The 27,172-nt window shown below is 40.7% G+C and overlaps 2 protein-coding genes and 2 long non-coding RNA genes across 6 annotated transcripts in view; 1 reads left to right on the top strand and 3 right to left on the bottom strand.

Moving 5' to 3' along the window:
* Nucleotides 1-27,172, bottom strand: part of LOC310724284 (uncharacterized protein) — a 699,798-nt gene that overhangs the window by 433,435 nt on the left and 239,191 nt on the right. The gene's annotated exons all lie outside the window — the stretch shown is intronic.
* LOC310725561 overlaps nucleotides 1-27,172 on the top strand; it is a 174,882-nt gene that overhangs the window by 69,915 nt on the left and 77,795 nt on the right. The gene's annotated exons all lie outside the window — the stretch shown is intronic.
* On the bottom strand, nucleotides 5,954-6,275 carry LOC310730005. Its single transcript, XR_014534712.1, has 2 exons — nucleotides 6,117-6,275; nucleotides 5,954-6,000 (listed from the first exon to the last, which is right to left on the bottom strand). It is a non-coding gene; the product is annotated as an uncharacterized lncRNA (long non-coding RNA).
* Nucleotides 21,839-26,987, bottom strand: LOC310733873 (uncharacterized protein; the record flags this gene model as incomplete). The annotated part of the gene is made up of 3 exons (XM_083555351.1): nucleotides 26,796-26,987; nucleotides 26,218-26,712; nucleotides 21,839-22,007 (listed from the first exon to the last, which is right to left on the bottom strand). Exons 1-3 carry the CDS (start codon nucleotides 26,837-26,839, stop codon nucleotides 21,839-21,841), a joined length of 708 nt encoding a protein of 235 aa, XP_083411477.1. The 5' UTR covers nucleotides 26,840-26,987.

Raw genomic sequence — 27,172 nt, 5'->3', positions numbered from 1 at the left:
TAATCAAACTCATGTAACCTGTTTACTCCAAGCATAATTAACATAATATACTAATATATAGAGTAGAATAGGGTCAGACTGGGACTACAATTTTAATAATCCTTGCAGCCGTGGCATGTTTTATCTGTTGTGGAATTCCTTGCCATTGTTTAGACAATACGTACAGCTCCCAGTGTATAAAATTACAGGTGAAGAGTCTTCTACAGAAAACATCTCCACAGATATGGATCAAAACATTTATGTGGATTTGAATTGAGGTATTATGGCCCTAGTCAATGAGTAAAAATGACTGTAACAAACGTTTCCTTATAACTAAAAGCACTAAACCCTTTCTACGCTTCAATTCTTATCCTTTGATTATATCGTATATAAATCATGTTGTTGTGTGTATTTTATGCTGTGTGCAGGAACATGGCAGCTGGTGAACAAAGGTGGCTTCTGCAAGGTATGCGTCTGCATCAAGGCACGTGTGCGTACATTGAAGCATGTGCTGAGGTGTATCGCTTCGAATTTGCGTTCTTCTTTTAAAGCATTGCCTGTGGTGCCTGGGGCAGTCCACCTGTCCTTTAGGTAAACAGTGCCATAATTCATCCTGTAAATGGTTCAGGTTTCCTCCAGAAAAGGACGAATTCGTTTGGGAAACTGATGAGGACTCGTTCAAACCGGTGATCGACATTCTGCACCACGCTGACATGTTCTTCCCAGAGGGAATATGGCTAGATTCCATCCAGAACTCTGTCTATGATCTTCCTGCTGGACTTCAGCTGATCACCCGTATCTTTCATGTGCGTAGGGCTATTACCCTTGCCCAATCGTTTGGAGTTCCTGCCCGCTCGCTGGTTGCTCCGAGAACTCACAGATTTCTGTTCACGGACTTCGTCATGCAAAGCACCGTTTTTAACGTACTACACCATCACCTTCTGTGGCTATTGTTCTATGGACAACTGAACCAGCGAAACATCGTGATTAGAATTGTCATCCTATCCTTTGTCGCACATTTCGCATAATCAGGAAAGACTCTAAGGTATTCTAATCGAGACGTCATGGTGGTGTTTTGAGGTTTCACGATGCGGTGTGGTCTGCACTGAAGTCTTACAGTTCTATATCTGCTCCCCTGCCGTACTGGATCAGACGACTATCACCCATTCCAGTAAAAAAAAGAAAAAAAAGGCAAGTGAGTCCGGACATCAAGGACAGGAACTAAAAGCTAAACCTCTCCATGTCAAATAATAATTAATAAAATCAATAAAAATCTAAAATATTAAATCACTTGTTTATTGAAGTGTTCGACATCATTTAAATCCTGATTCTAAATCAGTGTTTCTCAACTGGAGGATTGAATTTTTAAAATCCACATGATAAACTTTTGGGAAAATGTGACAAAATAAAATTGCACAATTTTTTAAAGTTAAAGTTAAACCATGATTTTTGTCTTCCTTTCAAATGCCGTATGACCTCCTTATGGATTCTTGCATCTTGTGGGGCAGGGGGCTGTGGCTCGGGGTCATAATGCTGAGGGGGAGGGAGGTCAGGAGGGAGAGGGAAACTGGTCCTCAGTGCCACATTGTGCAAAACACCACACACCCTGATAATCTTACACACTTTTTCCGGGTGGTATAAAAATCTGCCAGCTGAGACATCCAGAGCTCCACATCTGCATTTCAGGAGGTGAGGAGCATCTGAGGGGTGAAGCCTCTGTTACCTGTCATATTATAGACTACATCAGGACAATGTTTACAATTTCTACATGTTGTTAAAGTCACCAAGAAGCCAGTCATCACGTCATCAAGAAGGTCTTTGTAAAAAAGTTGATTATATATAATATTTATATAAAGTCTTTCCCTGTCTGCCATTTCCCACTAAAACAACCTGTTGTCATTAACCCCAGAGTGGTGAGGACCTGTATTTGGACGGGGATGGCATGATTCTGGCGTGTTGCCCTCTGTAGTACTGGACCCAATTCAGCACATAGACCTAGGAGCACAGCTGTAGGTATCTAAATCAGCTTATTATCCAGTCATCATCCAGGCCAAGAAATCATCATGGTCCCTGGAGGCTCTTTTTCCTCCTTAATCTTCCATTGGTGTAATCCTCCAGCAGTGCCATCATGCAGCATTACACACGGGGGTCACCACAGCATTTATATATTTACAGTAATTACACTGATCATTAACACCTTGGCAAAATCAGCATGAATTAGTGGCATCATCACCAGTGATACAATTTGAAGATGAAAATGTGACGCGTGAACACGTTTCTTCATGCCAGTCATGAACATCATTATAGTTAGGACTGAAAACGAGGACATAAAGAGAGTATCGACTGTGTGAGAGCATAATGGCTGCATTTCCAGACTTATTGAAGGAAAATATGTAGTTATTTACACAGTGTTCTGCAGTTATCTAATGGTAGGGGATTTGATGTTATCCTGTATTCCATGCAGTCGGGCATCTCCTCCTCCTGCAGTGGAATGTGATGATGAGATGCCGCTGATTACATATTTAGAGTGAATTTTTATTTAACATTTGAGTTGGATTTTTATAAGAAGGTGTTTATGAAACAACTATCACTCAGTACAAACCCAAATAACCTGCAGGATTTCATCTTCATGATCACAATACTTCAAACAAAACATCTACAGTACATACAGGATTCAGGGCCATTTTTTCAATATTTATATGTTACGGTAATTTTGTATTATTTATATTAGGAGTCTTTAACGAATTTTTAAAAAATTACCATGTTACTGTATGTACAATGATACTAATTGTGTTCACGTATTACAAACACTTTATTAGGAACATCTATATATTCATATACAGTGTGTGTGTGTGTGTGTGTGTGTGTGTGTGTGTTGCTGATTTTATTTTTTACAAGATAATTTGTACAAAGAATTCATTTTCATTACTTTGATTATTTTAGATCAAACATGTGCCCTACTACTATCAGGCAAAATATTATGTCCACATAAAAAAAGTGTCCAAAAACTTATGACCACCAGGCTGAAATAGTCCACGCAGAAAAAAAACAGAGTAAGAACAGAAGCTTTGAGGGTTGGCATATGGACTGTAGTTTATGTTAACAGTCTGCTACACTGACTCAGGACTACAGTTTGTATCTGATCATCACTTCACCTCAACATCATTTAGCTGTAATAAATGGACATTCAGTGAAACCCAGATGAGGACGGGTTCCCTCTTGAGTCTGGTTCCTCTCAAGGTTTCTTCCTTATGCTGTCTCAGGGAGTTTTTTCTTGCCACAGTCACCACCGACTTGTTTATCAGAGACAAACTTACACATAAAGAACATCTTATTTATTTTTATCACCACATTATCTGTGTGAGAAATGCTCTGTTTGTGCGTAATAAAATGTAATCTGCGAGAGAAAGAGAGAGAGAGAGAGAGAGAGAGAGAGAGAGAGAGAGAGAGAGAGAGAGAGAGAGGGGGGTGACATCACAGGGGGAGCTCGGGGCGTGTTTGTGTGACATCACAGTAGGACACGTCTTTATAAGTCAGAACGTGTCTTTGTTTCTCATTTCTCAGAGACGAAATCTAAGCAGATTGCTGAAGAGAAGGAGAAGCTGGAACACATGGAGAAAGTAGTAACAGAGTTTGATGCATTTATCAATCTGATGATGAAGAAAAGCGCAATAGAGAAAGAACAGGACAACATTCTGGTACAGATGGTGCACGAGCTGGAGGCTACTTTGGCTTCTAAACAAAGGCACCGGGAACCAGACATAAAAGAGAGAAACTCCACACACCTCCAGAGCTGGGTGAGAAAACAAAAACAACTAGAGGAACATGTTGCTAAGGTTGAGGCCACTTTGGAACAGAACACCATGAAGCTCGAACCTTTCCAGCATCACTTTGAGAAAGTGAAGAATAGTGCAGAGCATAATAGAGATCATTTGATGAGAGACAGAGAGCGGCTGGAGGAACATGTTGCTCAGTTGGAGGCCACTTTGTTAAATGAGACAAAGAAATGGGAGGATGAAAGAGAGAAGGCCAAAAGAGACATGGAGGAGATGAACACCTTACACCTCCAATCTACCAGAAAGCTCCAGGATTTCCTGAATCTCTGTAGAGAAGAGAAGAAGAGAGCAGATCATGAGATTGATAATTTGATGAGACTTATAGTCAATAGTATGAAGCAGAGTGATTTTCTGTAGCTTGTAGATCGTCTCATCTTTTGATCTTTATATCTACAGATTTGAAACTTTTATTGTACATTCAGTGTGTGTTTGTGGGGAAAAAGCAATGTTGCAGATCGTTTCTCCTCAAGTCCTTCCAGAGTCTGAAGCGGTGGGTGGACAGGAGGTTCCCGGTGAAGAATGTAACGGCGAGGGATCCTCAGCAGCTGCACAGCATTCGGCTCCAACCGTCACCTTGTGCGCATGATACATCTAAAAATGCTCGAGTGCTCAGTGAAGCCCCCTGCAGCTACAGCGAGACACAATAAACGCTATTAACATCATTTTAGATGAGCTTCAGCAGAGGAAAGAAGAAATTACACAACTATTAAAAGATGTAGTTGAACCTAGAGACCTGCACAGGACGTATTTTTTCAGTCCCACTCCCTCAAAATAGCGTCTCACAGCGCTATTTCTCCAGCGTCTCACAAAAGCTCAACTGCTTTTTCCCGCTACTCTGCTTTTTTTGTTTCACTTGCTTCCTTTTTTAATATAATAATAATAAAAAAATAAACAGAAAATAAAAAAAATTTTGTTTTATTTAAATGTTTACTTTTTGTGTAAATAATGAAAACGGACATGAATAAAAAACTTTTCAGAACCTGGAACATCAACTAAAATAATATATAAAAAAACAGGCCAAGGTTTTTACTTGTATGTTCCTTTCTTTAATAATGAAGTCATTTCTGTAGCACTCAGCGATTCTCCTCTGTCTTGCGCTTCAGACATTTTGCCTCAGTGTGCTCTAGTAGTCTAGTAGTGTTTTTAGTCATTTTTATTATTTTAAAAAAAACTTAAAGACCATTTTGCAGGAGACTCGTGAATGATTTTATTCTTCCAAAACCCACACAATAGAGTATTTCAACGATCGCACCCGTATTCACCCATCAAATCTTACAAATCCAGCAGTGCCATCATGCAGCATTACACACGGGGGTCACCACAGCATTTATATGTTTACAGTAATTACACTGATCATTAACACCGTGATTATGGTTGGTATATAAGGAAGTGATGAACGTGTGATTAGAATCAGCAGTAATGAAGCAGTAATGAGCACAACATCTCTTATTCTTGAAGGGTGATTTATCATGAGTAATAAATGTGTCAGAAGAACAGACAGCCAAGAGTTGAAGTTGTGGACGGGACAGAGGGTCATGAAGCGCCCATAAAAGAATTACATGCTACTTTTTAGAGAATAATGTGGAATGTGGGCGTTACACATGTAGCTGAAGAGGGTTTATCAAGATTGTGTGTGGACTGTGTTATTGGGAACCTCCATGGAACTGCCTGGATTTATTTTTACTGCATAAAGTCTTATACTTTAACACCACAATCCTGGATTCTGAACTTAGTTTCTTTCTTTACTTGGTATTTTTACTTTGTTATTGGATTTGTTGCTATTGATAATAAATCACAAGATCACAATAATCCCATTACATGTTTATGTGATTTTATTGTATCATGCAGTAATAATGTGCTTGTGCTGTATTACACATTCTTCTTCTTCTTCCTCTTTTGGCTCCTCCCATAAGTATCCCTCTTATTTAAATACATGTTCTATGTCTTACTCCTAATGACTTTCATTCCTCTTCTCTACAGCGTATACCTCCACCTCTCCAGGCTCTTCTCAACCTGCTCACCACAAATCACAAATATCATCCGCAAACATTATAGTCCACGGAGACTCCTGTATGACCTCGTCCTTCAACCTGTCCATCACCACTGTAGCACCCTCAAGGATCAACGAACGCACGATGTAGAGTCATAAAACAGGGTTTATTCTGATCTTGACAACCCGTGAGAACTGCTCACAAAAGAAAACACCAAAAAAAAACAAGATATCAGAGCTTGTTCTTATCCAATGTTACAACTTCGTTGATAAGACATTAATCACAGAAAAAACATTTAAAGAACACAAACCTCGTGAGCTGACATCCCGGAGGCGCTAAATAATCCTTTATCTTCTTCTTTATCTTCTTTCTCTCTTAATTCTTAATTTTATCTCAAATTTTCACGTTTCTTTTATTCTTAGTGGTGCTAAACGGCAGCTACAGCCTGCAGATAGCATGTGTCTCAGTAAAAATGGGCTCGGGCAGAAACCCAAACATAAACAATTGTACACGCTATAATCTACCAGTAGATGGCGCAAAAGAGCACGCTTGGACACAGCTCAATGGGACATTAAATGCTAATACTGTTACACTCCCACCAATCACTTGTGATTTTTAAAGAACAAATTATCAACTATGACTAATGAATAGCTTATAAATTAAAGAATATGAACTATATTTTAGGCAGAGCGAGGTTGAGAATCTTCTTCTGCCTCCATCAGAACGACTATCTTCTGAATGGGCCTTTCCAGATGAACGGGTTTCAAGGTACGTTTTCCTTCTTCGTCCAGGTTTTGATCACTCGTTAACAATTTTACCTTCCTCACTATTCCATCCTTTCCAGGGTAGACTTCAGTGATCTTCGCCAATTTCCACTGGCTGCGTGGAGTTATCTCGTCCTTCAGGAGAACAACATCATCAACCTTAGCATTTCTATGCTCCTTGGTCCACTTCTGTCTACCTTGAAGGTTTAACAAATACTCCTTTTTCCACCTTGTCCAGAAGGTGTTGGCGAGGAGTTGAACACGACGCCACCTCTTACGAAGATAAAGATCTTCCTTTACAAACCTTCCTGGAGGTGGAGAGATGATTGTTGACTTCATGGTCAGTATGTGGTTTGGCGTTAAAGGTTCTGGGTTTGATGGATCACACAGTTGGTCAGTAGTCAATGGCCTGCTATTGATGACTGCCATTACCTCATACAAGAATGTCCTTAGAGAAGAGCTGTCGAGTTGTTTGCTTGATTGATCCAGGATTGACGTGAGTACACTTCTTATGGTGCGGATTTGTCTTTCCCAGACACCGCCCATGTGACTTGACGCTGGGGTGTTCATGAGAAACTCGCAGTCCAGTTTTCCCAGCTTTGCTTGATCCATTTCCTTGAATGCTTCAGCAAACTCATTTCTGGTGCCGACAAAGTTCGTGCCTTGATCACATCTTATCTGCCGAACTGTACCTCTTATGGCTATGAATGCACGTAAAGAGTTGATGAGGGAATCCGTTGATAGATCATCAAGCATCTCAAGATGTACTGCTCTGGAGCACATGCAGGTGATTAACAATCCATAACGCTTTAACTCCTTTGGGCCTCTTCGGAAGCGACACAAGACTCCAAGCAGGGTGTTTGTTAGCTCTGGACCAGTCAGGAGATGGTCATATAGTGAGGTGCCTCTGAACTTGGCGGAGGCGTCAAAGACAACGCAAATCTTTCCGGGTTTTTGGAGATGATACACCCCATGGTGTGGGATGTACCAAGCTGGTCTCTTGTCGATGTCTTGCTCTGGTACTCTTTCAGCATCCCCAAGGGCTATTATCTCATCCATGAACTTCTTGTAGTCCATGTAGTACTGCTTGTTCCTCTTGAGCTTTTTTCCTAAACATTTGAGGCGATGAATAGCACATGCGTTGTTATCTGGCAGGTTAGGCCTTTCACTCTTGAATGGGAGTGGCATCTCAAAATGGCCATCCTCCTTGTGTCTAATGCCTTTCCTTATCTTTGCTAGAAATCTGAGATCTTCTTGAGAGATGTTTACATCTTCTGGGAACTTCTCAACAAAGTCAGATTCCAACATTTTCAGGACCTCTGTAGGGGAGATCATTTCCTTTATTTGAGTTCTGAAAACATAGTGAAACTTGTTGGTGATGTTTGAGGAGGTTTGAATATCCGGCACCACTTCCTTCACAATGACTTGATGACATACTCCAAAAGGATCTCCATAATCAAGACATGGATTGCCATAACCCACAATACTTCATCCCAGATCAGTCCTTTGTGCGAACGGCTGATTTTCGTTTCCTGACACAACTTGACGAGGAACAAGTGCTTGGGGGCAGTTGTAGCCAATCAGTAGGCCAATATCACAGCTTTGTAGTGGAGCGATCTCCTCCGCAATGCATTCAAGATGAGGCCATGCCTTGGCTGTTCCAGGGGTTGGAATGTGATCTCGGTTTGCAGGTATGAAGTCCCTTGCATATGTTACTGGTAGGGAAATTGTCTTATTTGAATAAAATCCTCTTACTTGTAGACCTGAGAGCTTGCGACACGACACAACTGTGTTTCTTGATGACATGGTGGTAAGCCTTAGCTGAGCTGATTTACCTTTAATATGCAGAGCTTGTGCTGTTTCTTCGAGAATAAAGGTTGTGTCGCTCTGCGTATTAAGGAGCGCGTACACAAGAACTTCATGCTCTGGCTTGCCTTCAGCTGACACCCATACTGGAACAATGGAGGATGTGTGAGTGTCATCAACATTCTGTGCGACTCTGTTAGATTTTGCTTCGCTCGTTGTTGGTGTGACGGTATCATCTTGTAAAGTGTCTGGGTTTCTTTGTCTTGTCCTGTCAATGCTGGTTTGATTTTTTCTTGTTCTTTCTTCTCTGGTACGGTTATCATGAAGACATGTTGGATGTTTTTTATCGCATGTATCACAGGTGGCTCTGCTTTCACAATCCTTGGAGTGGTGACCAGACTTTAGACAGCCAAAGCATAACTTCTTGTCTTGAACAAAATTTAGTCTCTCATGAATACTCTCACTCATGAACTTCCAGCAATTAAGTAGGCTGTGACCCAACTTCTTACAGTACGCACAACTAGTACTGACAGATCTTTCATTTAAGTTAGTTGCCAGTACCTTTGCTTCATAGCCTTTGTTCTTTGGCGTTTTTGTACTTTCAATTTCAATTGGTTTCAGAGCGAAAAGAGATGTTATGGGGTTACAGGCAATTTTGGCTTCCCGTGAGATGAAGTCCACAAATTGGCTGAAGCTCGGGAAGGTGTGGTTTTCCTCTTGCACTTCCATAACCTTTCTATTCCATCTTGAAGTGAGCCAATCTGGGAGTTTTGCAAGCATTTTTTGGTTTTCATTGCAGTCATTGAACACTTCAAGCCCCTTCATTTGTAACATGGCTGTCTTGCAGCAGCAGAGGAAGTCAGCAAATGCCTGAAGCTCCATACTGTCTTTAGAGCTTATCTTTGGCCATGCATCGAGTTTGTCTCGATAGGCTTTAGCTACGAGGAAGGGATTGCCATACATCTCTTCGAGAACTGACCATGCTGCATAGTATGCTGATTCTGTGCCAAGCAGAAAGTAGCCTTCTATTGCCTTCTTTGCAGGCCCACTTACATACTTTCTCAGGTAATAAGTCTTCTCTTCAACTGGTATATTTTTCCTGTCAATCAGAGTTTGAAAGGAAATCTTCCAATCATTATATCTAATAGGATCGCCACTGAATATTGTTGGCTCTGGTACCGGAAGACGGCTTACACTAAGAGACTCTGCAAATGCTTTGACCAGATCTGTCGTGTTCACTTCTCGTTGAGGTGTCATAATTTGCGGTGAAGAACACTGTTTGCAATGTGAGTCATTGTTTTCAGACTTGACTTCATTGTTTTTGGCAGGACTGCGGTGAAGTAGGCTGTATATCTCTTCATCTGAACATTCACTTTGTTCATACACCTGCTGTCGAGCCTTTGCTGCATTTAGCTTTTTTATTGTCTTAAGTCGCTCTACTTCTCTGCGCTTAGCTTCTAGAGCTCTCTGTCTTTGTGCTATTTCCGCTTCTTGTCTTTCGATTTCCTTCATATGAGTTTCTTGTTCAAGCAGAACTTGCAGAGCAGCTTCATTTGCTGCAACATCAGCAGCTGCATCTTGTCTTTTGGCTGAAAGCCTGCTGGAGTTTCTAGAGGAGACCCTTGAGCGAGAAGAGAGCTTAGTGTGGTGTGACTTTACACTCATCTTGTCTGAGGCTACTAACTTAGATATAGGCTCAGGTTCTTTCCAGCTTTCATCTCCTTGAACTTTAGATTTACTTGGGTTAGAGCACTTTGCTACTGCTCCGATAATTGTCTTTGTTATGGCTTCACATGTATCCATTCTCCGTCTTGTCTCATTATCTGGAGATTCAATGCGTCTCAACTCAACATAGGCAGCATTCACACCCTCAGAAGCATTTGAAACCTTGGAGACATGGTCCTGTAGCAGATCCTCTGAGTACTTATCATCTATGGCTCCTTTAGCGTCCTTAACAGCAGCTTCCCACTTCTCGTAGTGTCCTCTGAAACGACATGCAGCCTTCTCTACGAGCTCCTTGTGGAGTTCTTGGCCCTTTTCCGTCAGTGTACGGACTCTTTGGCTTCTCCGTGCTCTTTGTGAGGTAGTAGAGACATCATCAGCTGTGCCTTCTGCTGCTTGTAATTCCTTGTCTGTATGAGGTTGTTCCACATCACCATCTTCATTTACTTCTGGATTAACCTCATGCTCTGCCATTGTTGGAGTTTTTATTTATTCTATTTATTTTTGTATTTATAACTTAGTCTTAAGTGCAGAATTTAATGAAGCAGCTACAATTTGATTTGGTAATGAGTGAATGAATGTTGATCTTATTTTAGCTTACTGTTGTAACCTTGAAGCAGAGTTATAACTCTTTAGATATAACTTAAAGTCAAGATTTAAATAACTGTAACTACAAAACACTATTAAATATCTTTACCAAGCCAGAATATTTATCTTCTGGTACTTACTGAAATCCACTGAATGTGCAGGTTACTTATCAGTAGAAATCTAAACAATAGAAAATATTCCAGTCTTTTGCGTTGTTCATCAATAGAGAGAGATTAGTCTTAATTCCTTCAACAGTCCATTTTTCTCTCTCTCTTGTAGAAGAATTCAAATTAGTCGTTTAACCGGGGCAACACTTATTTTTCAGGGCACCTGGACCATCCAGCGGTGGCTCCTTCCTTGCTGTGCATCGCCGTGGCTGATGGGGGCACCTGTTGCTCGTTATCTACCCGCGCTCAGCAGATGGAAGTTCTCACTGCAGCACCCTCAAGGATCAACGAACGCACGATGTAGAGTCATAAAACAGGGTTTATTCTGATCTTGACAACCTGTGAGAACTGCTCACAAAAGAAAACAACAAAAAAAACCAAGATATCAGAGCTTGTTCTTATCCAATGTTACAACTTCGTTGATAAGACATTAATCACAGAAAAAACATTTAAAGAACACAAACCTCGTGAGCTGACATCCCGGAGGCGCTAAATAATCCTTTATCTTCTTCTCAAAAGAAGAGCAAAAGAGCACGCTTGGACACAGCTCAATGGGACATTAAATGCTAATACTGTTACAACCACTGCAAACAGGAAAGGGCTTAGAGCCAATCCTAGATGCAGTCTAACCTTCACCTTAAACCAGTCTGTTGTTGTAAAATCAGTTTTCAGCCAACAACCCTGCTTCAGTGAAGAAAGGCCTGAGAGACATGTTGCAGTCATAAAAACCTGGAGCTTAACACGCTCAAAACAGTGGAGATTGTGACATTTGAGTCGGTGATTTTTCGAAGTGTAATTAATATATATTTGTTTCTATTTATGCACATTGGACATCAACCTTCTGAGCAGCAGGTTCCATAGTGTAGTGGTCATCACGTCTGCTTTACATGCAGAAGGTCCTGGGTTCGAGCCCCAGTGGAGCCATGCCCTTGACCATTTTCTTCTCATTTTGGAATGCTTTTTCTCCATTTCTGTTACAAGCACAATGCAGAAACATGCAAAACTTTTTATTTATTTCCAGGATTGAGTAACAATTTGTAAGTAATATATAAACCTCATTCTTGTTTACAACCTGCATGGTTACACTGGGAGTTAAACCCAAGACCTTTTGTGTGTAAAGCAGATGTGTTTTTTTTGTCCTCATTTGTTATTCGTATTTTAAATATTCTTCAAGCACTATTACTCAACATTTAATTAGGAGATTTTATTCTTGTTTTTAATGTTTTTTATTCTTTAAACTACTCGAAATTATAAAGCATCATCAGTGGTTGCTTCAAATCAAAATATAGTAATAGTATAGTATAGTATATAGTAGTATATATAGTATAGTATAGTATAGTATATAGTATAGTATATAGAATAGTATAATATAGTATAGTATTCTCCTGGTAAATTAACATGTCTGCAGATTTGTTTTACGGCCATCGCTTCTTAATTTTGCCGTTTCGTTTCGGAGAAATAACATTAACCTAGAAATGAAAGATTGGTGATTGGGGCAGACTTTAATGGGCATGTAGGTGAAGGGAACAGAGGTAATAAAGAGGTGATGGGCAGGTATGGCCTGAAGGAAAGGAATGTGGAAGGGCAGATGGTGGTAGATTTTGCTAAAAGGATGGAAATGGCAGTGGTGAACACTTCTTTTTTTGTTGAAAGATTTATGACCAAACTTTTGATGTCACCCATATGAGGATGGGTTCCCCTTTGAGTCTGGTTCCTCTCAAGGTTTCTTCCTCATATCATCTAAGGGAGTTTTTCCTTGCCACTGTCGCCACGGCTGCTCATCAGGGACAAACGCACACCTTCACCTTCACTGTTGTTTTCTGTAAAGCTGCTTTGAGACAATGTCTGTTGTGAAAAGCGCTATACAAATAAACTTGACTTGACTTGACTTGACTTCTTTTAAGAAGAAAGAGGATCATAGGGTGACATATAAGAGTGGAGGAAGGTGCACACAGGTGGACTATGTTCTATGCAGGAGATGCAACCTGAAGGAGATTAGAGACTGTAAAGTGTTGGCAGGGGACAGTGTAGCTAGACAGCTTCGGATGGAGTTCTGTATGATGGTTTTGAGAGGTTGGAGAAACAGGATTTGGATGGACAAAGAGAAGAGCAAAGTAGGCAGGAGTACAAGATGATAAAGCAGCAGGTGAAGATGTGGTAAAAGCCAAGGAAAAGGCATATGATGAGCTGTAGGAGAAGTTGGACACTAAGAAAGGAGAAAAGGATTTGTAGCGATTGGCCAGGCAGAAGGACCGAGCTGGGAAGGATGTGCTGCAAGTTAGAGCAATAAAGGATAGAGATGGAAATGTGTTGACTAGTGAGGAGAGTGTGTTGAGAAGATGGAGGGAGTATTTTGAGCAGCTGATGAATGATGAAAATGAGAGAGAGAGAAGGTTGGATGGTGTGGAGATGGTGAAGCAGAAGGTGGATAGGATCAGTAAGAAGGAAGTAAGAGCAGAGGATGAAGAGTGGAAAGTCGGTAGGACCAGATGACATGGAGATGTTTAGGAGAGATTTCAGTGGAGTTTTTAACAAAATTGTTTAACAGAATTTTGGAAGGTGAGAGGATGCATGAGGAATGGAGAAGGAGTGTGCTGGTACTGATCTTTAAGAATAAGAGAGATGTGCAGACCTGCAGTAACTACAGGGGAATAAAGTTGATCAGTCACACCATGAAGTTATGGGAAGAGTAGTGGAAGCCAGGCTGAGAGAAAAGGTGACCATCTGTGAGTAGCAGAATAGTTTCATGCCGAGGAAGAGCACCACAGATGCATTATTTGCTTTGAGAATGTTGATGGAGAAGTATAGAGAAGGTCAGAAGCAGTTGCATTGTGAGTTTGTGGATTGTAGAGGACAGAGTAGTATGGAGACGAATGATCCCCTAATGTGAGCAGCCGAAAGAAGAAGAAGAAGTAGTTATGTGTAGTAATGTTAGTTGTATTGTTATTACTGACACATTCAGGGGTGTAGCTATCATTTCAAAAGTGAGAGGAACAGAAGAGTCAAATGTAATAATAATAATAATAATAATAAAAATGGTATAATTGACAGGGTTTATTTTCTCTTACTCCTTTTAGACTGGGCCTTGAAAACGTGAACACAGGAATTTACATTGGTAAATGTAAATGCCCCCCAAATCCCCCAGGTATTCTACACCAGAGCAAATGACCCCTGACCCACACAATAATGCAGTGCTGCACACTAAGTTACCCTTCATCTGATAGAACTTAAACTAGACATGGATTATAATGAAGTTAGCTCAATCTGTTTAGCAAGTCTAATTTCACAATCTCTTTTTTCCAGTTTATATACACACACATATATACTTAGTAAACGATAACACAAGTGAACACAACATGCAGTTTTTAAATGGAGGTTTTTATTATTAAGGGAAAACAAAATTCAAAACTACATGGCCCTGTGTGAAAAAGTGTTTGCCCCCTAAACCTAATAATTGGTTGGGCCGCCCTTAGCAGCAACAACTGCAATCAAGCGTTTGTGATAACTTGCGATGAGCCTGTTACAGCGCTGTGGAGGAATTTTGGTCACTCATCTATGCAGAATTGTTGTAATTCAGCCACATTGGAGGGTTTTCAAGCACAAACCTTCTTTTTAAGGTCATGCCACAGCATCTCAATAGGATTCAGGTCAGGACTTTGACTAGGCCACTCCAAAGTCTTCATTTTGTTTTGTTTTATTCATTCAGAGGTGGACTTGCTGGTGTGTTTTGGATCATTGTCTTGCTGCAGAACTTAAGTTCGCTTCAGCTCGAGGTCACGAACAGATGTTTGGACATTTTCCTTCAGGATTTTTTGGTAAACAGCTGAATTCATGGTTTAATTTATCACAGCAAGTCTTCCAGGTCCTGAAGCAGCAAAACCGCCCCAGACCATCACACTACCACCACCATATTTCACTGTTGGTATGATGTTCTTTTTCTCAAATGCAGTGTTACTTTTACACCAGACGTAATGGGACACACACCTTTCAAAAAGTGCATCTTTTGTCTCGTCAGTCCACAGAGTATTTTCCCAAAAGTCTTTGGGATCATCAAGATGTTTTCTGGCAAAACGGAGACAAACCTTTATGTTCTTTTTGCTCAGCAGCTGTTTTTGTCTTAGAATTTTGCCATGTAGACCATTTTTGCACAGTCTTTTTCTTATGGTGGAGTCATGAACACTGACCTTAAATATTGGGTGTGTTTTGTTTCTATTATTAAAATGTTGGACTTCATTTAAATTTAACTAAGAAATAAAATCTACATGATAAAATGTTGGAAAAATTGGAAAAAAGTAAATGAAATTAAAATAAAGGTTAAAAAGTTAAATAAAATTAAAATTCTATTTATTTATTTCAATAACTCCATTCAGTTTGATCAATTCAGTTAAAAAAAGATTTGGTTCAGTAATTTAAAATACTTTGAATCAGTTCAAGTAACTCGGTTCAAAAGAGTTTATTAATTAAATAATAAAGTCCAGAAGAGTCGGTTCACTGGTTTCCACTATTTCCACTATCATACGACACTCAGTCACATGACGCTAATGAAACAGTTACTCATCGTCATTATCACACAATATGAACAGTTCAGACTCATATACACGTTACTGATCAACCAACACACATCTTTACCTTTTAATACCACAAAACACACCAGAATCCCATTGTTCAAGATCTGAGTTTTTATTTTCTCTCACACAATGACATCAGTACACATCGAATTCCATATACAACCATTTTTACACATTACAAACTGTGTACTCACCAAAATCCAAAGAAATAAACATGTAGGTATGTATTTTATCCTCTTTGACTTTATTTTCTTGCTCTGAATTATGCTGCTGCTCATTTCTTTCATACATCATACATTCTTATAGGAAAACCAAGGACCAATTAACATCTGTTTACAGGCTGCATTTGGCCCTGGGACCAGATTTTGGATCCCCCTGAGATAAATAGAGTGCTCATGGAGAAGTTATTTCCAAATCTCCCAAAACACACTGAATTTGAAGATTAATTCTATTTTTTCTAATGTCTTCTAAAGATTATCAGTGTATCATTACTGCCACCTAGGGGATAATTGACAAATAAACTCTCCAATACACTCACCCAGACAGGCAGGTTCATATCTGTATTGTATTGTATTGTTTGTTGTATGTTAAAAAAAAACTGAAACAAATAGAAGACAGAAAAAGAGGAAATCAAAAAATTACTGTAAATTGGTTTCCATAGAACATGTAAAAATTTGAAGCAGAAGTCAGAACAAAAAAAAAAACAGGTGGAGACGGGACAGAACTCACTCTTTCTAGTGTGTTAAAATAAATCCCAGGATGGTTGCCCAACGAGGAGAGGTCGAGACCCCCAGCACATCAGGCACAGTTCAACAGACATTCAGTATTCAGATCTAACAGCATTTGCAAACTTCATATGTAATAAAAAAAATAAAGCAGAGGCAGGCAAAATATCCCTGTGCCCAAGACTAAGGAAGAGCTCATGTATTTCCTAGGAATGTGGTTGCAGGAATTTTCAGGACTGGAAACTTTCCTTAGGAATTATCAGGAATATTTAGGTATTAACGTATTAAAGGTATTAAAGTTGGAAATCACAAAATTGCAAGTTAGCCTATAACAGGGAACTTAAATGTAGTTAAAAAAACTTGCTTGATAATCAACCAGATTGAATGCAGTTTCAGTTGAATTTCTACCTGCACATTCATCAATCACATGCACACAGCACACTTACTGCAGGGCTCCTGAGGCCGTACCCCTACATGCACTATGTTTTCTTCATGTAAACAATGAGTCACACCTCAAAAAAGGGTAAAAACCACTGCCTTATGGGTAATAAAAGACCAATAATCAGGATCTCAGGTCTACATTCCTTACTATTGAAGTAAACAGGTCCAAAACAGAACAGTTCATCAGACAGGAAGTCACTTATAGTTACTCAAGTACAGTAACGAAGTACATTTACTGAAACACTTTACATTACACACACACACACACACACACACACACACACACACACACACACACACACACACACACACACACACACTCTTGTGACCTACACCAATGTTTCATATTATTAAATCAGAACAGAACAGAATAGAACACTGATACACACATGAGCACACAGTATTAAACTGTGCTTTTTAGTGGAGTACTGTTACCAACACACACACACACACACACACACACACACACACACACACACACACACACACACGCTCAGCTCTGCTGGTGTCTTTCTCCTTTTTCCTCCTCGTCACCAGTCACTAAAATAGAGCACACTGATTAGTCCCATCAGCCACAGATCTGCTTCTCACCGCTCGTTTCCCCCCGGCTCCACCCTCCATTCACCAACCGCCGCTTGTGCACGCACCCACTGCTTCATCCAGCAGTAGTGTTCAGGTGTTGTGAGGTGAATCCAGTGTTAACCCTGTCAGAATGACTGCTGAAAGATCATCCACTTTCTTGTGCCAATCCATGCGATTAATTATAAAGTACAGATGTTTAAGTGAATCAGGTTAACTGTCAGCTTAACATTAACTGTCAGCTATATTGCTTTCAGAGCTCAAAATGAACAAAGCACTAAAGCTGCAAGAAAATACCTCAACTTCAGTTTCTGTCAAATTCCTTTTCTTTAAGGACATCAAACATCATTGACTTTACTAAAGTGAATTTCAAGAAAAAAAATGCCATCATTGAATGCTCTCTGTGATGAAGAGACATTAGACATGATTTAAATTCAAAATCTTTATTTATTTAATAGCGTTTATTGTGTCTCGCTGTAGTAAAAGTGTTCAGACTCTCTGTTTCTCTTGTCTTCTTTTTTTTCTATTTCTCGTTTTCTTTTGAATGTTTTCTTGTCTCGGCTGAGCAACAATTTCCTCCCATCGCTTTCGGACTCTCATATAATGATCTGTTTTATTCTCTAAAGTCTTCTTTTCTTCCTCACAGAGATTTTGGGTATCCTGAAGCCCCCTGTTGGTCTGAAGCTGTAAGTTGTTCTCTTGTTTCGTCCTCTTGTTTTTCTTTAAAATCCAACATGGGCTCAAACTGAGCAACACGTTCCTCCAGTCGCTCTTTCTCGCTGATCAAATGATCGCTCTCCTGCTCGGCACTATCTTTTACTTTCTCACAGTGATTCTGAGTATCCTGGAGCTCCATGGTGGTCTGTTCCAAAGTGACCTCAAGCTGAGCAACATGTTCGTCTATATTCTTTTGTTCTCTCGTCCAGCTCTCTCTCTTACATTCTACAGTTTTCTCCAGTTCCTCAGGAATTTTCAGGGAAGACTGGAGCTCCATGGTGGTCTGTTCCAAAGTGAGCTCAAGCTGAGCAACATGTTCCTCCACTTTCTTTTGTTCTCTCGTCCAGCTCTCTCTCACACATTCTACAGTTTTCTCCAGTTCCTCGTGGATTTTCAGGGAAGACTGTAGCTTCATGGTAGTCTGATCCAAAATAAACTCAAGCTGAGCAACATGTTTCTCCAGTTGTTTTTGTTCTCTCCTCCAGCTCTCTCTCTCACATTCTACAGTTTCTCCATTTTCTCATTGATTTTAAGGGAAGACTGGAGGTCCATGGTGGTCTGATCCAAAATAAACTCAAGCTGAGCAACACGTTCCTCCAGTTGTTTTTGTTCTCTCGCCCAGCTCTGGCTTCTCTCAGTTACAGTGAGGAAAATAAGTATTTGAACACCCTGCTATTTTGCAAGTTCTCCCACTTAGAAATCATGGAGGGGTCTGAAATTGTCATTGTAGGTGCATGTCCACTGTGAGAGACATAATCTAAAAAAGAAAATCCAGAAATCACAATATATGATTTTTAAACTATTTATTTGTATGATACAGCTGCAAATAAGTATTTGAACACCTGTCTATTAGCTAAAATTCTGACCCTCAAAGACCTGTTAGTCTGACTTTAAAATGTCCACCTCCACTACATTTATTATCCTAAATTAGATGCACCTGTTTGAGGTCGTTAGCTGCATAAAGACACCTGTCCACCCCATACAATCAGTAAGAATTCAACTACTAAAATGGCCAAGACCAAAGAGCTGTCCAAAGACACTAGAGACAAAATTGTACACCTCCACAAGGCTGGAAAGGGCTATGAGGAAATTGCCAAGCAGCTTGGTGAAAAAAGGTACACTGTTGGAGCAATCATTAGAAAATGGAAGAAGCTAAACATGACTGTCAATCTCCCTCGGACTGGGGCTCCATGCAAGATCTCACCTTGTGGGGTCTCAATGATCCTAAGGAAGGTGAGAAATCAGCCCAGAACTACACAGGAGGAGCTGGTCAATGACCTGAAAAGAGCTGGGACCACCGTTTCCAAGGTTACTGTTGGTAATACACTAAGACGTCATGGTTTGAAATCATGCATGGCACGGAAGGTTCCCCTGCTTAAACCAGCACATGTCCAGGCACATCTTAAGTTTGCCAATGACCATTTGGATGATCCAGAGGAGTCATGGGAGAAAGTCATGTGGTCAGATGAGACCAAAATAGAACTTTTGGGTCATAATTCCACTAAACGTGTTTGGAGGAAGAAGAATGATGAGTACCATCCCAAGAACACCATCCCTACTGTGAAGCATGTGGGTGGTAGCATCATGCTTTGGGGGTGTATTTCTGCACATGTGACAGGGCGACTGCACTGTTTTAAGGAGAGGATGACCGGGGCCATGTATTGCGAGATTTTGGGGAACAACCTCCTTCCCTCAGTTGCATTGAAGATGGGTCGAGGCTGGGTCTTCCAACAATGACCCGAAGCACACATCCAGGATAACCAAGGAGTGGCTCTGTAAGAAGCATATCAAGGTTCTGGCGTGGCCTAGCCAGTCTCCAGACCTAAACCCAATAGAGAATCTTTGGAGGGAGCTCAAACTTCGTGTTTCTCAGCGACAGGCCAGAAACCTGACTGATCTAGAAAAGATCTGTGTGGAGGAGTGGGCCAAAATCCCTCCTGCACTGTGTGTGAAAACCTGGTGAAAAACTACAGGAAACCTTTGACCTCTGTAATTGCAAAAAAAAACTACTGTACCAATTATTAACATTGACTTTCTCAGGTGTTCAAATACTTATTTGCAGCTGTATCATACAAATAAATAGTTTAAAAATCATACATTGTGATTTCTGGATTTTTTTTTTATTTTTATTATGTCTCTCACAGCGGACATGCACCTACGATGACAATTTCAGACCCCTCCATGATTTCTAAGTGGGAGAACTTGCAAAATAGCAGGGTGTTCAAATACTTATTTTCCTCACTGTATGTCCTGTTCCTGCTGCTTTCGCTCAGAAGCCAAAGTAGCCCCCAGCTTTTGCACCGTCTGTAGCAGAATGGCTTTCTCTTCTCTCTCTCTTCTGTTATCTTCTCTATCATTAGAATAGAAAATGCATCCAAGTCTTTCACTACTTTCTCCATGTGTTCCAGCTTCTCCTTCATTTCAGCAATCTGCTCAGATTTCTTCTGTCTTCTGGTTTGAAAAAACTCCCTCAACCTTCTGAAGAGCTCCATGTTTATGCCTCTTTACTCACACGCACAAACTTTGGAAATGAGAGAAACAGAGACGCGTTCCCAATTATAAGCGTTGCCTTACTGTGACGTCACAGGGAGATGTCCCGCCCTCTGCCTGGGACGTAACCTGGTCTTTCTTAACCGGACACTATGCGCATGCGCACATTACAGAGGTAAAGAGCAGATAAAATATTATGTCTTCACAGCTTTTTTGTTGTTCATGAGAGAAGAGCGATATTACAGTCATAAATAAGATAAAAACGGCTGTAAACTGTGTATAAAGCGAGTGAATCCGAGTTGAGAACCGGAAGTTGACCGGAGTGACTCTATGAATGTTGCAGAATCATAAATGACCAGTAGGTGGCAGTGTGATGTGTATTAGAGCTCACTGTCACAGCAGGTAATTAGAAGTAGTGGAGCTCTAATGACGTCATTAATAGCGAGGACAAGACACACAGCAGTTTGTAATTCTTTTATTGACTTTATTGACTAATTAATTTGGAGTATGATTGTGTTTCTGATCAAAGTAAGTTCATGTGTATGGAGTAAAAACAACCTGTACATTTCTCACTTCCAGACAGTATTATGAGATGTTCATCTGCTGGAAGTTCATGTTTACTGCTGCATGTTTTATAGGATTTATGAGCTGGAATAAATGTTTTACTTTTAAATGTTTTCTTTTAACCAACTGGTGCATTTTTATCTATATGCTTCAGATGAGTTTTATAAAAAACACATTTTAACTTATAAAAAATAAAACGTCATTCTGAGTGAAACCAATTGTTTATTAAATGCATTATTCACTAAATAAACATCAATGAAAACTGGATGATTTGTTTTTATTGAATGTAAAAATATTAATTTGAGGATAATTGAACTTAATGAATCGAATAGTTTTGTATTAAATGAAGACTTTACTGAACTAAACAGCACTGAATTCTCCTTTAAATGAACTTAAGTTTACTGAACTAAATACTGTTACTTATATAAAAATAAACCCAGTTTCTTGAACCCTGTTCGGTTTCAGCCCCACTTTTGGGCCTCACAGCTGAAAATGACCTTCCTGACTTTCAATGGTAAAAGTTCCTGACAACAGTGTGCTACACACACAATTTACATCTCTTTTGAAAGAACACACTTTGGGCTTTACATCATCCAAAGATGCTGAAGTTCCTTAGAAAAAAATGTGAATGTGTACGTCATAAAACATTTTTTTTTAAATATATAAACACATGAATTCGGTCCTGAAACAATCCAGAATAGTGACGGGTTAAAAGTCAAATGTCTAATGAGTTTATATTTCAACTGAAGAAAATACAATAAAAACGAGATTCCTATAAACTGTTACGCGGCGAAGATGGAGGCGGAGGCAGAAATAGAAGCCGGTGTCTTTATTAAACAAAACAGGCAGAGCCAAAACAAAACACCCGCAGCGCGGGATAAAACCGGCAAAAGGCAGTTCGTTATGATTTATCTGCGGTGAGGCGTGGAGGAAGCGCAACGCGGAGGGAGAGACGGAGCGGAATCCAAGGTGCGCCGGGGAAGAAAGCCGTCACCGTGGGGAAAGCGAGGAATCCGGGAACAGAAGGTGCGTAGCGGGAAATGCTGACGCGGAGAAACACCACCTGGAACCTGCACAGACACACACGAACATCACCGCGTACATACAATAACAGACCGTTCGTGAAGGTGAGCGTGGGGTTTATATGGGTGGCGTAAAGAGAAACGGAGATGAGTCTCAGCTGCTCCTCATGAAGCCCGATTACGAGCAGCTGCATGCGGGCGGGGCACGCACGAGAACAGGAGCGCGGTGCGTCAGGGAATCCCATGGGAAGACAGCCTCCGAAGGGGGCGTGGCAGGGGGATTCCTGACAAAACATTATTCTGAGACTGTGTGTAGTCCTTTTCTCCCTCCGTCTGTTTGAGAAAAAGCAGCCTGATAACCAAATGTAATGGGAATAATAAAACAGTGCCTTTGTGAATGATGGAGCACATCTGGACCTTCCTTTAATCCTTCCATTCTACAAACAGCACATCCTCTTCTCCCAGCCAGTGATGAGGCCTCGAGAAGCTTTTTTCAGAAGCTTGTTGGTGATGGTTTGAGGGTTTGTGGACTGAATTTTCCCACATGCCCAGATATTGTTTTTTTTAAGGAGATCTCTGAACAGTGCTGGACTTGTGTAGAAGCCGTCAACGAACAGTTTGTAGCCCGTTCCCAACATCTTCTCATCAACAAGTGCCATGACAGATGGTCTACAGACTGGCTGGGGTGTAAAATCCTGATTCCACCTCTCTTCAGGTGTGTTGGGGGATACAACCAGTGAAAACTGGGATTTTCTGTCTCTCACTCTTACTGGTAGAGCTGAAACAGGTGCTAAGTTTGGAGACTGCTTGAACCTCTTTTCTGGTTGATGGCTGGTGTGTGGAACCCACTTCTCCTCAGAACATTCAATTAAATGGCTGTTGAAAGGCAAAGAAAGAAAAAAAATAGCATTGTATATCAAGTACATACTTTTGTAGTAGTATGAAATCAGGAAGGGGGCAAACACTTTTCACACCACTGTGTATATTTATTTGCATGTTTGTCACACTTTAATGTTTCAGATCATCAAACTAATTTAAATATTAGTAAAAGATAACACAAGTGTACACGACATGCAGATTTTAAATGAAGGTTTTAATTATTGAGGGGAAACAAAATCCAAAACTACATGGCCCTGTGTGAAAAAGTGTTTGCCCCCCTGTTAAAACGGTGGTTTATCACACCTAATTTCAATTTCTCTCACCACACCCAGCCCTGATTACTACCACACCTGTTCACAATCAAGATATCTTTTTAATAGGACCTGCCTGACAAAGTGAAGTCGACCAATCATGCTGAGAAACAAATGAGAAAGAAAGTAATGGAAATCTATTAGTCTGGAAAAGGTTATAAAGCCATTTCTAAAGCTTTGGGATTCCAGTGAACCACAGTGAGAGAAATTATTCACACATGACAAAAACATGGAACAGTGGAGGACCTTCCCAGGAGTGGCCGGCTGACCAAAATTACCCCAAGAGCACAGTGACGACTCATCCAAGAGGTCACAAAAGACCCCACAACAACATCCAAAAAACTGCAGCCTCACTTGCCTCAGTTAAGGTCAGTGTTCATGACTCCACCATTAAAGAGACCTGGCAAAAATGGTCTCCACGGCAGAGGAAAAGAACATAAAGGCTCGTCTCAGTTTTGCCAGAAAACATCTTGATCCCCAAGACTTTTGGAAAAATACTCTGTTGACTGATGAGACAAAAGTTAGACTTTTAAGAAATGTCCAATTACGTCTGGTGTAAAAGTAACACCTCATTTGAGAAAAAGAACATCATACCAACAGTGAAATATGGTGGTGGTAGTGTGATGGTCTGGGGCTGTTTTGCTGCTTCAGGACCTGGAAGACTTCTTCTTCCAGGAAGAAAAAAAAGAAGAAGAAGAAGAAGAAGAAGAAGACGATAAAAAAATCCTAAAGGAGAATCTGTTCCTGACCTCGGCTGAAGTGAACTTGGGTTCTGCAGCAGGACAATGATCCAAAACACACCAGCAAGTCCACCTCTGAATGGCTGAAGAAAAACAAAATAAAGACTTTGAAATGGCCTAGTCAAAGTCCTGACCTGAATCCTATTGAGATGCTGTGACCATCAAAAGACGGTTCATGCTTAAAAACCCTCCAATGTGGCTGAATTACAACAATTCTGCATAGATGAGTGAGTTTAAGTTTTATCAGATGAAGGGTAACTTAGTGTGCAGCACTGCATTATTGTGTGGGTCAGGGGTCATTTGATCTGGTGTAGAATACCTGGGGGATTTGGGGGACATTTACATTTAACAATGTAAATTCCTGTGTTCACGTTTTCAAGGCCCAGTCTAAAAGGAGTAAGAGAAAATAAACCCTGTCATTTATACCATTTTTTTATAATTACATTTGACACTTCTGTTCCTCTTAATTTTGAAATGATGGCTACACCCCTGAATGTGTCAGTAATAACAATATAACTAACATTACTACACATAACTACTTCTTATTCTTATTATTATTTTTTCGGCTGCTCCCATTAGGGGATCATCCGTCTTCATACTACTCTGTCCTCTACAATCCACAAACTCACAATGCAACACTTCCTTCAATAAATGAGTTGGAATGGGATCTAACTGACATGTTGTTGATTTAGCTTTGGTAATAACATTATACAGCTCTTCCTGTCCTGTACATGTAAAACAGTGTAGTTGTGAAGTTGTAGGTGAGATTGTGTCAGGAGATGCTGTAAGAGGTTGGACCGCCACAATCTGTTTTCTGTTATACATTTTTTCAGTGAAGAAATTCAGAAAGTCTTCACTACTAAACTGTGATGGAACACATTTTTCAGATACCTGATTTGTAGTTAATTTAGCTACTGTAGTAAAAAGGAACCTGGGATTGTTTTTGTTGTTTTTTATGAGTTTGCTCAGGTGTTCAGCTCTAGCAGCTTTTAGCGCCTGTCTGTAGCTGATCATACTGTCTTTATACGCAATTCTAAATACCTCCGATTTAGTTTTCTTCCATTTTCTCTCCAGATTACGTGCTTTTCTCTTGAGGGCATGCGTATGACTATTATAACAAGATGCAGGTGCTTGTTCTCTAACCATTTTTAACCAGATGGGGGCAACAGTGTCTAATGTGCTAGTGAGGATAAGGTCTATGTTGTTAGTCATTTCATCAAGATTATTAGCAGTTATGGGTTTAGTGAGAAATTGAGATAAATCGGGCAGGTTATTTATGAATCTGTCCTTGGTAGGACTATTGTTCCGACCACTAAGTCGATAACGTGGTTATCCAGGGCTAATCTGCTCTACCGGTAGTGTGTACAGTATGAGGTAATGGTCTGTGATGTCATCACTCTGGGTAAAATATCTATATCAGTGACGTCTGCTCCGTGGGATATTATTAAGTCTAGCGTGTGGTTAAAATGATGAGTTGGCCTGGTGACTTTTTGTTTAACCCCAAAAGAGTTTAATAAGTCGACAAATGATAATCCTAGAGCATCGTTTGCATCATCTACATGAATATTCAAATCTCCTACAAGCAGCACTTTTATCAAAATTCATCAAGAGGTCTGAAAGAAAACAAGCAAACTCTTGAAGAAAATCAGCGTAGGGCCATGGGGGTCTGTACATGCTGACCAGAGCGGGTTTTATATGTATGTCTGAAAGTTCAACTTTAAGAACGAGCACTTCAAATGATTTAAAGTTGAATCCTAATCTCTGACTAACATTAAGAGAGGCATTATAAATGGCTACACCTCCCCTACGACCAGTCTGACGGGGCTCATGCTTATAAACATATTCTGATGGTGTCAACTCGTTTAGACCCATATAATCACCTGGTTTAATCCAGGTCTCAGTGAGACAGAGTGCTGAAAGATAATTATCTGTGATCATCTCATTTACAATCGGTGCTTTGGGTGAAAGTGATCTAATGTTTAAAAAAACACACTTTGTAACTTTGTTGTGTTTTCTTATCTGGCATTTTTCAGTTTTAACTGCAATAAGATTATTTCTGGATCTTGTGTATTTAAATCTTGGTTTTACTACATGAGGAAAAGATACAGTTTCTATAATCTGGGCTGTGTGTGAACTTGTAACTATTTGGTTTGTTGTATAAATGTTCTCATAGTCGTAAATTTCCTGATGTCTTACCAGTCAGATGGTGTGAAGTATCCTAGAGATGTTATCTGATAGCACTGCTGCTCCAACTCTGCTGGGGTGCAGGCCATCGGGGCGGAAGAACCTAGGACGCTCCCAGAAACAGTTTCAGTTATTCTACTAAACTTCTCAGGCCCTCGCTGGTAAGTGGGAAGAGGTCCTGACACTATGATCCTCGTTGCGGGCGATGTGCTGCGTACCGTCTCCACCAGGATCCTGAAATCCCTCTTTAAGATCTCCGTTTGCCTCAGCTGAGTGTCTTTTTTTCCAGCATGAAGAACAACCGCTGCGAAGTTCTCGTTCAGGATCGCAGGTACCTGCGCAGCGACATCGAGAACACGAGCACCAGGAAAACAGCGAGTGTGCACCTTACCTTTGGCTCCGGTACCGCGGACATGCCGGACGATGGAATCTCCAAGAATCACAGTAATGCGTTCCATCTCGCGGAGAGGGGCAAAGCGGTTCTCGGTCGAGATCTCGAAGGCCGGTGGTGGTGGCGGGGGAGACGTCCTCGACCGGGGCTTGGCTCGTGTCTTTCGCTGCTTCAGCATCCAGGGTCCGTGGTGCACCGGTGCCGGGGTGAACAATACCTGGGTGGGCCGCGTTGTAGGTGCGCTGGGCCTGGGCAGAAAAACACGCGGAGTTGAGGTGCTGGGAGCGTTAGGTTCAACCCGGGAATTTACCTGGGACGAGTGAGGGTCCACCCGGGATGTTTCCAGCGCCGCTTTCCGCTCTCACAGCTGGGCATGCTTTGCCTGTTTCTCCAAAGCCTCCATCTTCAACTCCACTGTTTGCAACTCGAACGAGTCCTCACCTGTGCTCAAAGGCAGACACACAGCCGGCATAGTGCCTATAATAGCAGATAGAGTTAAGATACAGATGTGATAGAGTGAGAGGCAATGAATATAGTAAACACTAGTGATAGTCGAGTTAACTAACTACAGGCACAAGACAGGAAGATGAAAACAATTTAGGAAAGTCATCAATTACATCATCGTTGCAAATCTGACCAGCAATTGTATGGTTGATGTTTATGACAGCGAGGCTGCTGAGGTGCTGTTGTGACATTGTGGATCTCAGG

The sequence above is a fragment of the Silurus aristotelis genome (genome assembly GCF_946808225.1).
Source record: "Silurus aristotelis genome assembly, chromosome: 1".
In the NCBI taxonomy this organism is placed as follows: domain Eukaryota; kingdom Metazoa; phylum Chordata; class Actinopteri; order Siluriformes; family Siluridae; genus Silurus; species Silurus aristotelis.
The sequence above is the reverse complement of the archived record's forward strand: the minus strand, read 5'-3'. Positions and strand labels throughout refer to the sequence as shown.